Source organism: Phascolarctos cinereus, unplaced genomic scaffold, assembly GCF_003287225.1.
Source record: "Phascolarctos cinereus isolate Bilbo 61053 unplaced genomic scaffold, phaCin_HiC Scaffold_726;HRSCAF=1367, whole genome shotgun sequence".
NCBI lineage: Eukaryota > Metazoa > Chordata > Mammalia > Diprotodontia > Phascolarctidae > Phascolarctos > Phascolarctos cinereus.
The window spans coordinates 11,980,915-11,998,743 of NW_027556098.1; the positions used below are offsets into that span (position 1 = coordinate 11,980,915).

The window sequence follows — 17,829 nt, forward strand, 5'->3', positions numbered from 1 at the left end:
CTGAGATTTTAAGAACTTCACTAACATAATGTTGAATGACAGCACTGCTCCAATGATTATATTTTTTATGAAATCTACAAATTTGAATGTATTTTATTATTATATTAATAATCATTAATATGATCAAGGTCATTAATGTGATAGATCCCAGCCTTTTCATGTTTTCTCTAGACTAGAGAGGAAAACATTTCAATCTAAATCCAATGATAAAAATTTTGGATATGCCATAACGTTATTTCTAACATGCCAACATGTTTCTATCACTTCTTGAATGGCCCTCACAAAGGAAGAGGTATTATTATGGAAGAGTCAGTCTATATCATTAAACTAAATATTTTAAATTTCTGAACCTAATATTTAACTTCCCTCTATAGTCATTCCTCACTTTGAAACGTTCAGCTAGTCTGTGAATATTGAAAAATCTAATTGGAACTTTTAGAATTGCAAAGATTATTAACAAGGTGGAGAGAGCTGAGGAACTACTACTTACAATAAGCATGAGAACCAAGGAAAAGTTTTATTTCCACTATGTCATGAAAAGTTTGAATTTTTTTCAGACAGAATGGGAAGAGGCAAGAGGGGAGATCTCAAAGAAAATGGGCATCTCTACTGACAGCCCCGTTGTACTCATGAGAAAACAGAAGCGCCTGAAAGTTATATGATTCAATCAAAGTCACACAAGTAGAAAAAGGTTGCCCCCTCTCAGTCAGGAAGTGCATGTTGAATTCCTGCCTCTACTATGTGTATTCATACACAGCTGCTTGAACACTGAATGGTTGACTTAACCTCCCTGAGCACATGACATTTGTCATGACATTTTGGGTGCAAGACCCCAAAATTGCGTTGTTAGAATGGATTTCTTCACCTGAGAGGTCTTTATATCAGTGCAAGTTCACTTCCCACACCTAAGCATATCTTGGTTTTTTGCTTTGCTTTGTTTTTGTTTTTTGACAGGGTACATCCTTAGGATTATTAATCCCCTTTGTTTCCATGCTGGCCAAACCTACCCTTTTGTGAAATCTGCTGGTTCAGAAACATTATTCTACTCCAATAGACCTGCAACATGATCACTCAGTTGTGGCCAAATGACATAGATTCCTCTCCCCAGAAATGGTTTTGATGGCTTAGAATGAGTGTAAGTAGCAATTGTTTTCTGTTCTGGCCTGAAGACCAAGGATCTTCTCCCTCCCAGACAGATAACTTACTTTTGTGATAGTAGACTGGATCATCTTTGTGTCTCAATTCTTACCTAGCCCTTGGTCACTAAAAGAATGTTGCCTCAGGCAAACCTGAGACCTGAGAAAGACCATATTTTAGAAAAGCCAAGGAAACCAATTGCATCCAGGGCTATTGCAAGTCATGACTTTTCTCTTGCCACTGGACTCTGATGACTCTGAAGGAGAGGAACCGATGATTCTCTGCAGCTCTGCCTCTCTTAAATCCAATTCATGGTTAAGTCAAGACATCACCTTCATGATGTCCTTGGTCCTTTTTGAGAACAAATGATGAACCACCACCACAGTAATATTAGTGTACCTGTTTTACCTCATCTTTTCCACCATTTGTCATTTCTGATAGGTGTGAGGTGATACCTCAGAACTGTTTTAAAAGAATTTCTCTAATAAGTAGGGATTTGGAGCATTTTTCTATATGATTGTAGATAGCTTTAATGTCTTCTGAAAACGTGTTTATATCCTAGGGTCATTTGTCATTGGGGAATGGCTCCAATTTTTATAAATTGGACTAAGTTTCCTATGTATTTGAGAAATTAGGCTTTATCAGAGAAACTTACTGTAAAAAAAAAATTAATACTATTTCATTGTTTAAGGTCTCTTTTAGTAAAATGTAGTTTCCCTGTCTCTTTTAATTAGGTCTGTTTTGGCTTTTGTTTTGTCTGAGGTCATGATTGCTACCTCTGCTGTTTATACTTCAGCTGAAGGACAATATATTCTGTTCTAGCTTTTAATTTTAACTCAGCATGTAACTTTCTGTTTCAAGTAAGTCTTCTGCAAACAAATTATTGATGAATTCTGGCTTCTAATCCATTCTACCCTCCAGTTTTGTTTTATGGGTGGATTCATTCCATTCACATTCACAGTTAAGATAACTGTGTATTTCCCTTGATCTTATTTTCTTCTGTTGATCCTTCCCTCTTTTTATCCTGAGTCTGTTTTGCTTCCTTCAATCTGATTTCTCTTTTGAAACACCCTCCTCCCCAATGTCTTATCCTCTTTGCTCTCTGATTTCACTGCTCAGTAAGATAGATTTCTAAACCCAGCTGAGTGTGTACACATATCCTTCCCTCTTTGAAGCAATTCAGAAGAGAGTGAGGTTTAAGCATTTCCCATCCCCTCACTCTGATAATTTCCCCTCTACTATAAAGCTCTTCCTTGCACACCACACCTCTTTTATGTGGAAAAAAAATTCCCATTATACTTTTTCCATTCCACCTTTTCCCAGTGCATTCTTCTTTCTCACCCTTTCGCATTTTTGGAGGTCATCCCAACACAGTTGACTCATGTGCATGACGTCTCCTAACTGCCCTTTTTTGTGCTTTTTCATGCTATATCAGAGCTACTTCTGGGGCTCTGCAAGTTGTCAGTGCTTCCAAGGTGGTATGATCTGGTGAGAGCTGTGATCACTGCCCTCCTGGTCTGTACTTTGGTCTTGCAGCATGATATCCTGTAGCCACAAGTGCTAGCCCTCCTTTCTCCCTTGGAACTGAGACCACAGCCCCAGCTTCCTTGTGACTGACCACAAGCACACCTCTCTACTCTAGAACCGTAACCCAGAACTGTGTATAGGCAATACAGTTGCCAATCAGCACCAGCAGCCCTCAGTGCCAGCAAAGGGTCCCTTGTAATCTTTTTTCTGACCAGTTGTCTGACCCCTTTACTATAACTCCCCAAGCTGCTACTGCTGCCACCATTGCCTCCAAGACTCACTGTTGATGGTGCTGCACCACTCTGTGCCAGGCCTGACTCCACTGCAGTGTCACAGAGCGTTCCTGCTGACCTACTAAGTTGTCTTGGGATAGAAAACATGTCTCTCTCTGACCTTATGTTGGCTCTGCTACTCCAAATTTTTATTTCTGGAATTATTTCCAAGTTGTTTGAAGGGGGAATTCAGCTGGGTTTGGTGCATGTACTTGACTCTGCCTCCTGGTTTTTTGGTTTTAATTTTTTGTTTGTTTTCATTTATGCATTTTCAATCACCTCAAAGGACTGTGAATCAATTCTGCACTGAAGAATGATTTTCTGTGCATTGACTGACAGCAGCAATGGCCTTCCAATTGGTCAGTACAAAAATAGATGCAGAGTTGAACAGGTCCTTTAGAAAGCAGAAATGTTGTGCATCTTATATATGTGCCTCTTCTTCCATCAAAGCAGTGACTGTTCACTTTCAAACTTTAGTTACTTAGGTCCATATTTTTGAGATTAGTTAGAAAGATTATTTGCAAGAGATAAAATTCAAGAAATCATTCATTGCTTTGGTTTTGTTTTGGGGCTTTTTTGTGTTAGATTTTTGTAGTTTCTAAAGTCAGTCTATTCAAAATGTGTTTAGGTCCTTTACAACAAAGCAAATTATAATAAAGTTGTTGGACACAGTGGAACGTTACCCTTGAGGATGATCAACTGTGCCTCCCTTGTTAGCACTTGTAATGAGAGCCGCTTTATTATTTTGTTATTTTGATTATTTATTGTGTTATTTTTTATCTTCATATATGATGGGGGTGGTTATTAACAGTGTACCACCTTCAAGAAATACAGAGAATTCAAGTAAGTGTCCAGAAAAGCATTTAAAATGATGATAAATAGTCAGGCAGTTCTTAAAGGCCATAGTTTTCTAATGAGTTGTTGATCCAATGAATCAGTAGAAGAGACCACTAATGCTGACATAACTGTTTCTATATCCTCCCTCCTTGAAATCACATTATTAATTAATAAGTAACAGGTGATTTTCAAAGTGAATAAGGCTAAATTCTAAAACTGTTTATGTCATAAGTTTGTAACTCAAGTTGTACTTCATTGTCAGCTGAATTAAAATCATTTCAGCAGAAATGTATAATATGCTTCCATAGATAATAAGGAATCAGAGTCCTTTGGCCTCAAAGAGCTAACATTTTACTTGTTCGCTATTATAAATGACAGTTTCTCTGAGTAAGCCACCAAAAATCTACTCAATCCATAATGCAGCTGAAAAGGAGTACTTAGAGTACAGTTAAGAATTGGGCACCAAAAGGTAATGGTGTAAAGGGCAGAGTTCTGCCCTGGGTTATTTTGTCCATTGGGGGTTTGGTGTTGGGTGGGTGGTGATAAAAAGTCTAAATGTGAATCACAAAGCAATTAGAGGAATAAGAAATGTCAAGCAATTCTTTAAGGCAGTGGGTTTCTGAAGAATTAGTGGAATTGGATGAATTGGTGGAAGAATGTTCTTTACTGGAGTCTTACACTGATAGAATGCCATCTTTTGACCAAAGGAATATCAATCTGAGGGGCAGCTAGGTGGTGCAGTGGATAGAACTCTGGCCTTGGAGTCAGGAGGATATGAGTTCAAATCCAGTCTCAGACACATGACACTTACTAGCTGTGTGACCCTGGGCACACAACTGCCTCACCAAAAAACAAAAAAACAAAACAGAACAAAAAAAGAATATCACTCAAATCACCACCTACATGAAGGAATACTCCTCAGTTACATAAAGTGTGAATTCAGCTACAGGCAATTCCCAAAATAAGGAGACTGACACCTACAATTTTCTGTGCAATTACTTTGTTACCTAGAGAAAATAAGGCTACATGGTCAGGGAGTCTAATGTTCATGGATTCTAAGGAATCAAAGATGAATAACAACACAGCCTTTGTCCACAAATAGCTTACATCTTATATGAACCATGTGATAAATAATGGTTTCTTTGGCTAACCTACTAATGTCTGCTAATTCCTACCATAACTCAACATACATATTCAGAGTGTCTTTGGACACCATTCCGTATGTAAAGGAAGGGGCAAAGATAGAAACTCCAGGGCTAGGAGTTCTAGCTACTGGCCACTTGCATGGATAAAGTTTGCCTAGCAGAAACTTTGGCTTTAGCAGCTGGGATGGGCTTTACTGGTATGGAAAAAGGATGGCCCTTGGATGGACCAGTGTATGAATTATTCTTGGACATTCATACCTAAATAATTAAATCTCTGTAGTAAGTTTTAATTGGAGAGTGTCCAACCCTCTGTGATGAAGGATTTCTTTTCAAGGGAGTTTTTCCAATATGACATTTACAGAACCTTCTTTTGTTTAGGCTGATGTTGGTTAGAATCTGTTTCACTAGAAAAACATTCATGATTGCCTATGTAATGAATTTGCCAGTATGAAAATAATTTTAATAAACTCACCAGAATGGAAGGAGATCTCTTCCATAGTTTCAAATACCGGTTATTGTGACAGGCTTCCCTTAAATAAAAAGTAAAATCCTTGAAGTGTAGCTCCTAGTTTTAAAACCACAAATATGCAATAATCATAGTTGGGAAAAGGACCTGTTTTGTAATTATACTTTATCACCTTAAAACCACAAATATGCAATAATCATAGTTGGGAAAAGGACCTGTTTTGTAATTATACTTTATCACCTTGGGAATGTCCATTGATTGTGGGAGAATCAGATCACATGACTCCAAAACTCGTTTTCACTTTTTGAAATATCACCTACTGAACTTCCTCTGTAATTTCCTTTGCCCTTTGCTTAATAAGACTTGTAGATATTGACAAAATTAATGAGGATTTTTAGAATTCCAAAGAAGTTGACAATGTAGAGAGAGCTCAAATATTACTACTTATTACATTTTTTAAAAGCACAGGAATCAAAGAAAAGGCTTGTTTGTGCAGACAGGTCTTATTTTGCCATAAAATGATAAGAGCTTTGGATTTCTAGACATAGATAGAATGGCAATAATATGCACTGCTGGAAAGGAGGCCAGAAAGAAAGAGGCCATTCAGTTGGACACCCTCACTGTAATCATGAAGAGACTGAAGCCAATAGGAAAGTAAGTGATTTACTGAAAGTTACCCAGGGAGTACAAAGGGGGCCCTCTCAGACACAAAGAGAAGGTTGCATTCCTGCCTTGACTATATGTGTTTGCTGCTTGAACACTGAATGAATCATTTAATGTCCCTAACCTCTAGACATCTGTCCCTATAATTTTGATCTCCCTCCTAGGAATTTAAAATAACTTTCCTGAGCTGCTGTCCTAAATGGAATGATGATAGGAATGCAGAGAACTTGATGGAACCCTGATCTGAGGGCAGCCTAGGGGCAGCCTCTCTCTGGACCATCATCCACTCCCTCCCACCTGGCCTGAAAATGAGGATGCTATTTGTTGTACTGCTGATTCCTTTCCTGGATTTGTTCCTATGAGCTTTGGCTTGTCTCCCTCTATTCTGCTTTATTTAGCTACTTTAGAGAATATTTATCTTTGTATGTGCACCCCAGTAAGTTCATTATACAGTTTGGAAGAAAGTTTCACCTTCTATTCTTTGATCCCTATCTGCAGATATGGGAGGAAGTTGGTTGCTCCACCTTGCAGAGGATGGGATTAGAGAATAGAAAATGGAATGTGTTGGCTCAGTAATGGAAATCAACGAGTAGAAATGTAACCTTGCAATGCTTGCATTGCTCAATTGTATTGATTAATCGTCTAGAAAAATGATCACAATGGTTACAAACATCTTCAAACTACAAATAATTATAAGTATGCATTGAGGAATCTGACCCTGTAGGATAATTTTTTAACAGAAGAGAGTGGTTTATGCTTAAGGTATCTTCATTATATCACAAGCACATGCAATGTTGGGCGTTTCAGTGACCTCCTTGAAAGTTCAATATAATCATGTCTAAAATGATGGGGATTAGATTAAGTCATATGTATCTATGGTTGATTGTAGCTGTAATGATGTGATCAAAAATGTCTATCCCTCTGACAATCTGTTTCTCCCTCTGTCTTTCCCCATCTCTTACAAAGATTTCATAAAGACATTACAGGAACATGATGTAACAGAAAAAATATTGGGTCTACCTTTTGTATGTATACCTGGGCTCAAATCCTATGTCTCATCCTTACTACCTGTGTAACTTTACATGTGAGGTTTCATCCTTAGGCTTTAGTCGCCTCATCTGTAAAACGAAGGCATTGTTCTTGGTGGGTTATTAGTTCCCTTCTAAATATTACTATGAGTACAAAGGAGTACAAAGAAATGATAAGTTAAAATGGAGGCTTCATCATGAAGTACTAAACAAGAGGTGACTCAAATAACAAATCATATAAAGCATTTAAAATAATTTATAAGACAATGGTGATCATAACACAACGTACCAAAATTTTTGCAATGAAGTCCTTGGAATTATTGATATTAAAAAGGATATCCTAAAATGATGAGAAAAAGGATTAATCAAGTGGCCAATGCATAGAAAAATGGAAATCAACAAATAGATTCGTGTAATACTCCTCTCTGAAGTTCAAAGAGAAATAGAGAAATTGGAAGACAAAAGGAATTGAGAGTTAATAAATAAATCTAAAGGTTTTTTTTTAATGTGCTTTAAAGGTGTCTTATAGTAATGATTCTCTGTATGCACCCCCTCCCTTGCCACCTGGCCAGGTAAGTACCATATTACATTCCTCCCTCAAGGTTTTCCTGCAGCATTCAAGTGATTGAGTGAGAGTAGGACTCAAGATGTCTGGTTGTCTCCCATTGTCTAAAGCCCCACTAATTATGTTCTTTCCATTTTAAGGGGCCCCAAGTACCCTGATTACATTTAGCTACTTAGACAAGTTTATATAGAATAATATTGACCTCAAAGGTTTAACAAGAATAGACATTCAAACATTCTCCTCCAATACCTACCTCAGTCTTTGGGGAGTGGATGAGAATAAGATATACAGCTTTCCTCCCTTCCTGTATAGCCCAGTTCCAGCAAGTTCTGCTTCCAAAGTTCCCCTGGGCTGGTTTCCTGGTTTCTCAGTGCTCCCTAATAAGCTAGATACTACGTTCAGCCCGAAATCCTAACTCCAGCATCTCATGACGAGAACACCCTGCTAACCGAGGACACTCCAGCCCATCTTCCTAGAAACAAAAAGGGACACTGCAAAGAGACCAAAACCCCAAGGCCACAACTGCAAATTATTATCCAGGAGAGAGTGCTCCAAATTACTTTATGAGAGAAATGCAAAGAAAAGCAACCCTTCGGCTCATAACCTGGCAAAGAATTGGCAAAGATGTTAAAAGATGGACATGGTGATTTTTGGAGGGCTTGTGGGAATATAGACATGCTGGCATACTGTGGCTGGAACTGTATATTGGTACAACTATTTTAGAAGAAAAATTGAATTTGGCAAATAACATGCCTAAAATGTCCATATTCTTTGACTGATTGAGAGGTTCTGTGACTGGGCTTATACCCTAAGTGAGCCATTGATAACAAGAAAATCCCCCCAATACATAAAAAAGCATTCTTTTTGTTAGCTAATACTTGTGAACATGGAGAAGCCAGTTTATTGGTGAATAAATCAAAAAATTATGTTATAGGAATGTAAGGAAATATTACAGCGTTATAAGAAATGATTAATGTGAGGAATACAGAGAACCAAGAAAAAGCTCAGTGTGAACTGATGCCAGGTGAATTAAACAGAGCCAGAAAAACAATATAGACAGTAAGCAGAATTAAAAAATGTAAAATATTAGGATAAAAGCAGAAGTTTAAATATTTATCATATTGGGAAAAAAGAGGACCATTTGGGGAAAACTCAAGAAAGATAACTTGAAAAAATGGGGGTAAACATCAGGGTTTTCAAGATCAGGAAATAATAGGAAATTTACTGTATTTTTGCTACTCGTAATTTAAAATCAAAGGATAGAATTTTCTGTTGAGCTATGTGAGTATAATACTTGAAAATTACTATGTATTTGTACAGAGTCACACAATGTTCTACATATAGATAGACTTGAATTTGGTAGTATTAAAAGACATATATAGTGTATGTATACAGAAATATACATACATTATATTATGTATGCATATACGCATGTAACATTAACACAAAGAATGTTCACGTGTATGTGCACATACATACCTATGTACAGATATGTACACATATAAACATAGAAAGGCAAAAGACAATTTTTTTATTAGAATAAGAAATTTTTTTTCTTAGATTCTAAACAATGTCCTAGGTTTCACAACCATATAGGTAATGAGATTTTAGTTGGACTTCATTCAGTTTCTATTCTGAAAAAAATACTACCTGAAATGATATTTTCAGTAACAAGTTAGTAAAAAGAAAAAAAAGTGGTCAAGGTAAAATCAGTACAAGCATGTACGAATAAAATGATACAGATTTTAAGAGAACACAGAAGAAAGGATTTAATGTAATGTTTAGATGAGAATTTTTGACATCATTCTAAAAAGCAACTACACATAAGAGACTGGAAAAAGACTGAGGATGCAACAGGTATTTTATGTTTAATATTCAGGGGGTTTCTGCCTCTTTCCCTTGAGTTTATGATGTCAATGCTTCTTATTAGAGGTCTTTGGGATCAGTGCTTCTCTTTTATTATTCCTTTTTGTAAGCTTAGTAATTAGCATGTTTTTTGGTATAAAAAATTACACAAAAAGTTTTCTTTAGCTGACTGAATATCTTGAGAAGTATCGTCTTATTTGATGTCAGAATGGATGTCTGAAAGGATGTCAGAAAGGATGGCTTAAATTCTGAATTTCAAAATCAAAGCAAAAGCATATGATAAAAATAATAATCTAGAGGGAAAAGTCCATAATGCCAGAGCATAGGATACCCAGACAGAAGCTAGAATAAAAGCCTAAGCTATACAACATTTTCCTCAAAAATGGAAAAGATTTATGCAGTTAAAATAACTATTATAAAGAAAAATTTGGTAAAACACAAAACAAAACAAGGAACCAAGAGTGCTTTCTATATCAAGGAAAATTGAAATAGTATAAGAAGAAATAGCCAAGGAAAAATCCCAAGAATTAGAGAAAAAAGAAAATAAATTATCCACCATGTTTACTCAGTTAGAGGTCCCCACCATTGAAAACAGAAAAGAAATTAGTCAAAAGGGAAAGAGAAATAGACATCAAAAGCAAATTTAAAAAATTTAATGTTAGGAATTCCTTTCCAAAATGGAAAAGACCAGGAAGAGAACAGGGAAAAGAAATCTTAAGTTATCCAAAATAAAACCAAAGTAAAAAAATCCAAAGTAATGAATTCATTCTAAATAAATGACAAATGATAGTGTGGAAAAAGAATGAGGATGATATATTGAATAAAGAATGAGGATGTATATTGCATTTAAAAGATTAATGTTTCTTCTGCCTATATAGTTGCTTTCAGATTATGATTGTTCATGCTTGTGGTCATTTTTCCTACTCTTATGCCTCTCAACTTAGCAAAATGTCTGGACCAGGGGTGAGGAACCTGCATACTGGAGGCCACATGTGGCCTTCTAGGTCCTTGGGTGAGGCCTTTGGACTGAATCCAACTTTTATAGAACAAATCCTTTTGAGAAGGGGATTTGTTTTGTGAAGTTTGGATTTCATTAAAGGACTTGAGGACCTAGAGGGCCACATGTGGCCTGGAGGCTGGAGGTCCTCCACTTCTGGCCTGGACCATACTACTTGTTGAGGAAGTCAGTCCTGTGACTGACTATCTCCACTGGAATGGTGAACTTTTCCTTTTCTGTGTCAGAGAGCGTGAGTCTGTGAGCAGTTCAGACCTTTGGGAGTACACTTTATGTAAACAATAATGCAAAACAAAACCAAGCCCCAACCCCAGAGAGCTAGATAATTCAGGTTGATGTTCTCAAACTTTGAAACAAGTACTGAAGCCTGAACCATTCAGCCTTTCCTCCAAAATGCAGAAAGAAAGCAACCCTCTACCAAAGTGCTCTTCTGAGTGAAATACAGCTGTCTATGTATGAAATCTGAGATGGACAGAGTAGTGATGCATATTGTGTACCCTAAAGCGAGTATCTTCACTGTACCGAGCCCTGAGGATGCTATTAGACACAGGGAAAGGTCTTCTGAGGAACCTTCTAGTTCTGAGTGTTCTCTCTGTGTAAAATGACCCACTGGCCCAGAAAGATTGCTGTGTGCCTGACAGTGTGGAGTTCATGGGGAATCAGATGATGGAGGGCTTTGTATGCCAAAATGAGGTTGCCTCACTTTGTCCCAGTGTTATTGGGAAGCCCAGTGGCCTGATTGAGTAGAGGGTTAGACTAGACATGATGGGATCTGCACTTGTGGAAGTTGACTCAAGTTATGGTGAGTGGAGCAGTAAGGAGAGATTGGTGTCAGGTAGACCAATTAACAGGCTATTGTACTAGTCCAGGGTGGAGGGAATGAAGGTCTGTACCTGGATTGTTACTATGGTAGAGGAGAAAAAACAACAGGAGGGATAGCCTAGATCCTTGGGCAATAAAAATCATCAGCTGCTTTAGTGGCCCCTATTGGATGTGAGGCTAAGAAAAATGGAGATGTTGAGGCAGACCTCTCGATTGTGAGCTTGGTTGACTGGGAGGTGGTGGTGCTCTCCACAGTGAATGGGAAGTCAGGATTAAGGTTGGGTTTAGGAGGGGAATGCTCATCAGTTCAGTTCTAGAAATACTGAGTTCAAGAAGTCTGTGATATTAATGGAAAATTAGTGAAATCAGCACCTACCTAAAACATCAGAAAGATTCTGGAAGAAAAGTTAAAAAAAAATTTGTGTCCCAAGTAATATGCAAACTACTTCTGGAACCAACCACCACACGTCCTTTTCCAAAGCTCTCCAGTAGAGACTGGCTCTGTTACCATGGTGACCAAGGAAAACACTTTCCTTGTGATGTAAGCAACACATGCCGTTGGTGGTTGGGATTGTTGTTCAAATGAAGGCATCTTTCTGTTAGGTGCCCCATCTTCATGATGTTGATAATTTTCTTAGCATTTCTTTTCATATGGATAAGGGTTTTCTTTAATAATTTCTGTATTACTCCTTTGTTTTCAATTTCTGTCTTCCACATGAATATTGAATTCAAAATCCTCTCACATGGCTTCTTGGTCACTGTGACTTTAGTTATGAAAGTGTTTTTAGGAACACATTTTATTATCAACCTGTTATAGGAAAATATGACCATTTATTATAAGCTTCTATACACCACAAATGACATATTTTGGTACACATCATGTATAAGTAATTATAGTACGTGAAAGTCCATGTAGTAATTATGAATCAAGTATGAGTCAAAATAACTTTCTTAAAAAAACTATCATAGCCTATTCTTTTAATCTAGCAAGCAAGTGTAAAAATCAGTTAAATTCTGAATTGATTCTATTGAAATGACCAGAAATCTAGTGATTGTAAGTGTTATTTTCCTTTATGTGTATATAAAAGTTATCTTGGAAAATTACTCAGGAAATCAATGGTTAATCAACACTGACCATAAAGAAAGCAAAAGACTCTCCCAGGCAACAAGCAACTGACAAAGACTTCAGTCTCTCCTCTATCTCACTTTCAAGCCTGACTGTCCGTCTCTGTTACCTGGCCCAAGCCTAGGATATCATAATGAAGAAGCAGCTGTAGGAACTTCAAAGAGAGGAGGATTGGTGGTGCAACCCTTGCAGGGCACTGATAAGAGAAGTATTCTACCAAATAGAAAAGACTTGAGCAATAGCTATTGGAAATTTTTGGCATAGAAGGAACACATAAAATGGAACTTTTTGGAAGATTCCACATATATAATACAAACAGACAGTGTTAGACTGCAATTCCTGTTTCTCTAGCAGCCCCAAGATTTGGGTCCTACTGTCTGATCTCATTGACTGTAAACTCTGGAAATTTCCACGTGAGTGTGTGCATATGTGTATGTGTGTGTACATACACACATGATGTATGACTGTGTATATATGTAAATCAGAATGGGGGTGTGTGTGTACTAAGGTTAAGGAAACTTGTTCGTTAATATCTTACTACTTAGCTAATAAAAATTTGAAAACAGAAGTCCTATGTCCTTTGGTGATTTGCCCCCTTCTGTCCTTCCATTGACAAATTTGAGTCACTTCTAATTCAGGATGAAAGCTTTGGTTTTCAATAGATTGAAAGGGCCTTTTCACTTGGACAAAGAAAATGGGTGTTTGCGCATCTGGATTGTAGTATAATCATATTGTGAAGGCATTTGTTCGATTTACTGACATAACTGCCACGTTTTCCTATTTCCTGACCCCATATATTTGCTCACCAACCCCCTCTTCAGAAATTCAGTATACTTTACTTGATCACATAGCTCCTAGCACATTTGTTATCACAGTGGGTGAGATGCCTCTTTCTTCTTTGCTGATGAGTGATTCTGCCAACTGTCCTTTCACTCCAGTGCAAGAAGACTTTGATAGGACTAGCCTTCCCCAAGGCACAACCTGATTGACTAGGATTCCCTGATGTAGCTTCCTGACGGGGCATAAAATGTCCCAGTGACTGGTATCAAGGCTTCTCAATCCTGGTGGGTGTCACATTACCTTGAGGACTTATTCACCAGCCTAGTTTCCAGATGGAAAGTGTGTGTGTGGGGAAATCTGGAGGCAGGGGTATGGCCATGTCCAGAGAAGCTATCCTTGTTGCATATGTTTGCTGTTTTGTTGTTATTCTTGTTGAATCATTTCATTCATGTGTCTGACTCTTCATGACCCTATTTGAAGTTTTCTTGGTAAAGATATGTGTGGTTTGCTATTTCCTTCTTTAGCTCATTTTACAGAAAAGGAACTGAGGTAAATATGGTTCAGTGACTTGCCCAGGGTCACACAGCTAGTAAGTGTTATGTGTCTGAGGCCGTTTTTGAACTCAGGTCCTCCTGAATCCAGGGCTGCTGCTCTATCCACTGCACCATCTAGCTGCCCCTCAATAAAAATATTATTAAAAAAAAACAATTTAGAACTTTGATCACTGCAATAACCAACTAAAATTCTAGAAAACTGATGATGAAAAATTATTCCCACCTCTTATAATAAATGAATTCAAGTTACAGAGTAAGACATGCATTTTCATATGCAATCATTTGGGAATATAACTTATTTTGCTTGCCTAAGCATAGTTGTTATCAGAACTTTTCTTTTTGAATATGAGGTGAGGTGGAAAAGGGTAAGGAGGGATAGGCCTGAGATATTAAAAAAAGGAAAAAAGAAAAGAAATAAACAAGAGTTGCTGAGGCATTTTTAATGCAGAGAATATAAAGACAGAATAAAGACATATGCAGTGTAGCTTTTAAAACTACAGGTTGAAATTATTCACTTAAAAAGAAACACAAACTAAACTTTAGAGAGATCTATCGTTTCATGTACCACCCTCCTTTTCTGTTGTACTGTATATAAAGAAATGTTCATTTTATTTTGTGTTTGTTTAGTTCAGAATAAAAATAATTTTAAAAGGAAGGTATTCACACCAATGACATAATAAATCTTTTGATGTTTTGAAATTCCAAAGTACAGAAATAGCATGATTTGTTTCCTTAATGCTATAGTTTAGGGTAATTGCCTCTTGAATAAAATGATGATACCAAGGGAATCTTTACACCAATGCTTTTTAAGGGAAAGGTACTCACTGAATTGTTATAAAAAATGGGTATTTAGGAGACCTAAATTGCTTTTCTGTATATTGGTAGCCATTCACCCTGAGTAGCATCTGTATGAATAGAAGCTAGAATACAGGATAAAAGAGACAGGAAAGATGGAGGTGGAAAGGAGAAAAGAAAGTTAAAAAGAAAGTAAAAAAAGTTAAAAAGTTAAAAAAAATGCCTAAAAATGCATTTATGTATATGTAATCTCCCTCATTAGAATGTGAGCCACTTGACAGCAGGGAAGATTTTTGCTTTTTATTGTAAACCATGACTTATTGCATTGCCTGGCACATAATTACCACTTAAAAGTGATTGTTGACTAAGAAGATCCATAAGTAATTTTCCTCATGAATCTCAAGGAAAAGATAGGCTTGCTGACTCCTTAACTACTTAAAATAGTAAGTGAGAGATAAATGGTATAGAAGGTTGACAGACACAAAGAGTTGTCACTAATTTTAAAAAAAGAAAGATTATACTTAATAATTGTTTTGAAATTTGAAATTTTTCTTAAGAGAGAACTGGTATGTGTGGGCCTTTCTCACCTATTCCTCAGCATTGGGTCTTTGTAGTTTTTGTGGCTTGGCCATACCCAATCTATCCTTTTAGCCTGAATCCCGGGACTGATACATAGCTACAGTCGACTATGAGCTATCATATTTGGCCATCTAAGTGTTCTTTGCCTAAATTAGGGAGTACTTTACATTGATTCCTGTTCACCTCTGAGAACTGAGCAGTGCTCAAGGATAAGAATTGTAAGACCAAAGAATGTCTGCAATGTTTAGCTAGTCTGAGGAAGCCATGACAATGGACTTGGTCACAGACCTGCCACAAGTCTGGTCATCATGGATACCTTCACCACCTGCCTCAAACAAGTTGACTCAGATCTCTGATTTCTGGTCTTGGCCTATTTATTCTAATTCTGATTCTTTCCTCTATCCTGACATAGGGCACTTTGAACTGTCCGTATGTAGAGTACCCACATTCCACCACAGGGTCCACAGCAGTGCTGTGTCAGAATGGGAAAAGGTCTGAGTCCATCTAGTTCAATCTATAGTAATGTGTGAATTACTTGGGACAAGCAATAGTTTTCATATGTTTTCACATTGTGACAGCAGTGGTCACATGTAAGCTTCCACTGATGTTAGATTGACCTGGTCCCCCAACCCTCAGGTCCCCTTTACTCAGATCTCTAATAGTTGATAGTATGCTGGATTTTGTGCCTTATATATTACTCATTGCTTTCTTTTGTTATATTATGGTGTTTTAAAAGTCTCCAAGGAAATTTGGAACACAACATTTTTGAAGAGTATGCTTCACAAAGTTGCAGGCCATAAAATAAACCCACATAGATCATAGGCATTTCTATATATTACCAACAACCTAACAGCAAGAGATAGAAAGAGAAATTCCATTTAAACTTACTGTAGACATTATACCTACTGAAACAAACCCAGGAACTATATGAGAACAGAAGAATTCATGACCAAACAGGAGATAGAGAACAATACAAAATGCAAAACGGATAATTTTGGTTACATTAAATTGAAAAGTTTTTGCACAAACAAAGCCAATGCAACCAAGATTAGAAGGAAAGTAGAATATTAGGAAAACTTTTACAACCAGTATCTCTGATAAGAGCCTCATTTCTAAAATATATAGAGAATTAAGTCAAATTTGTAAGCATGCAAGTCATCCCTCAATTGATAAATGGTCAAAGGATGTGATGTCAAAAGCTCTGAAAAGGTAATTGCATTTTTCTTTTTGAGTCTTAAAAACTACATGAAGAAGAGACTAAAGATGGAAAAATTGATCATTAAATAGGTATTTAACATATTCAAATTAAAATGTTACAACGTATTTTGAAAAGTTTCTCCAGAAGCAATTATCTGACCTTCTCCAGCTAAACTATACTGCATCTGAGTTCAAAAGGGGATGTTCAATTCTTTTTGCCACTCAGAAAATAGAGCAGTAACGCTGGCCATCTCTTGACCTCAAGGGGGAAAGGGCAGATCAGTTTAATATTAACTACTCTGATTGGCATAGAAACAATCGTCCTTTGAGACAATGCAATATCCTTGGATGAAATGTCATCATTTTTGCTCTCCCCTCCCCACCAATATAGCAAGATTGATGATTTAAGGTGTTAGAAGAATTGGAAGCATCAGGGACTACAGAGCATAATAAAACTTAAATTAGCCTCGTTCCACACTTGGTATCTCCTATGGACATGCAGGGGTGAACTTAAAAGGTAAAATTCAAAGCTGACACAAATTGAGGTCACCTAGTACCAAGGTGAGTCTTGCTAGGATAATAATAGTTTCCCTTGTAATCCATCCTGGGTCCTTTGCAGCTAATGGGTGGGAGATTAAAATGCCATAAGAAAAAGGCAAAGGAGCAGGTTTTTACTAGGTTGGCATCATTTACGGCCTCAAGGTAAAGGCTTCAAATCCAAGCACCTTCTCCAACTTCCTATGTATAAAAAGTAATGTTAAGACTGCACAACGAAGCTCACCCACAGGTAATATTTTGTGAAAGCTACTTCCAGTTATCTTCAAAGAAAAAAAATCCATGAGTAATACATGTCATTTAAACAGATCTCTCTCTCTCTCTGTGTCTGTGAAAACCACAGGGTTTTCAAGGTATGGCTAAGAGCAGGGTACACTCCATCTGACCACCAAAGATTTCAAAACTCCAGTTTTTTAACTATTCTCTAGTCACAACCACAAAACAGAATCATTCCAAAAAAGTGACCAATGGTATCTTAGAAGCTAAATTATTCAGTATACTTAACTTCTAGTGTTGTAAATAAGCAGCTAATCTAATGTGCTGGCTGCTGAAAAAAAGACTTAATAAAAGGAATGTATCTATAAGTTTGTGTTTAAAAACAAAACAAAACAAAACTCTCTTTGAGTCTCTAAATATACTTGCTCATTTTTCAATGAGCTGGAACCAGAAACTTCAAAAATCAAAAATAGAAGGGAAAAAACTCTGAAATTTGCTATTAAGCTTTTTTTCAGAAGTTAAAATGACCACATGCTTATTTTCCTTATTTACAGGGCATAAAAATCTTGTTCAATATCTAGAAAACCCTGCCATTTGTCTAGTTAAATAATTTGTCTTTAGAAAGTACAATTTTGTTCAAGGTGATGTCACTAAAACTAAACCATAGTTATTTTTCAATGAATG

The 17,829-nt window shown here is 36.9% G+C and overlaps 1 protein-coding gene and 1 long non-coding RNA gene across 3 annotated transcripts in view; one reads left to right on the forward strand and one right to left on the reverse strand.

Annotated features, from left to right (window-relative positions):
• LOC144454189 (uncharacterized) overlaps positions 1–11,852 on the reverse strand; it is a 32,746-nt gene extending 20,894 nt beyond the window's left edge. Inside the window, exons 1-4 of the mRNA XM_078145551.1 lie at positions 11,720–11,852; positions 7,894–8,112; positions 7,365–7,415; positions 5,391–5,483 (exon numbers count right to left, since the gene is read on the reverse strand). Coding sequence (XP_078001677.1) covers positions 5,391–5,415 — 25 coding nt within the window. The 5' untranslated portion in view covers positions 5,416–5,483; positions 7,365–7,415; positions 7,894–8,112; positions 11,720–11,852. The remainder of the gene's footprint in view (positions 1–5,390; positions 5,484–7,364; positions 7,416–7,893; positions 8,113–11,719) is intronic.
• Positions 1–17,829, forward strand: part of LOC144458229 (uncharacterized) — a 76,905-nt gene that overhangs the window by 26,024 nt on the left and 33,052 nt on the right. The gene's annotated exons all lie outside the window — the stretch shown is intronic.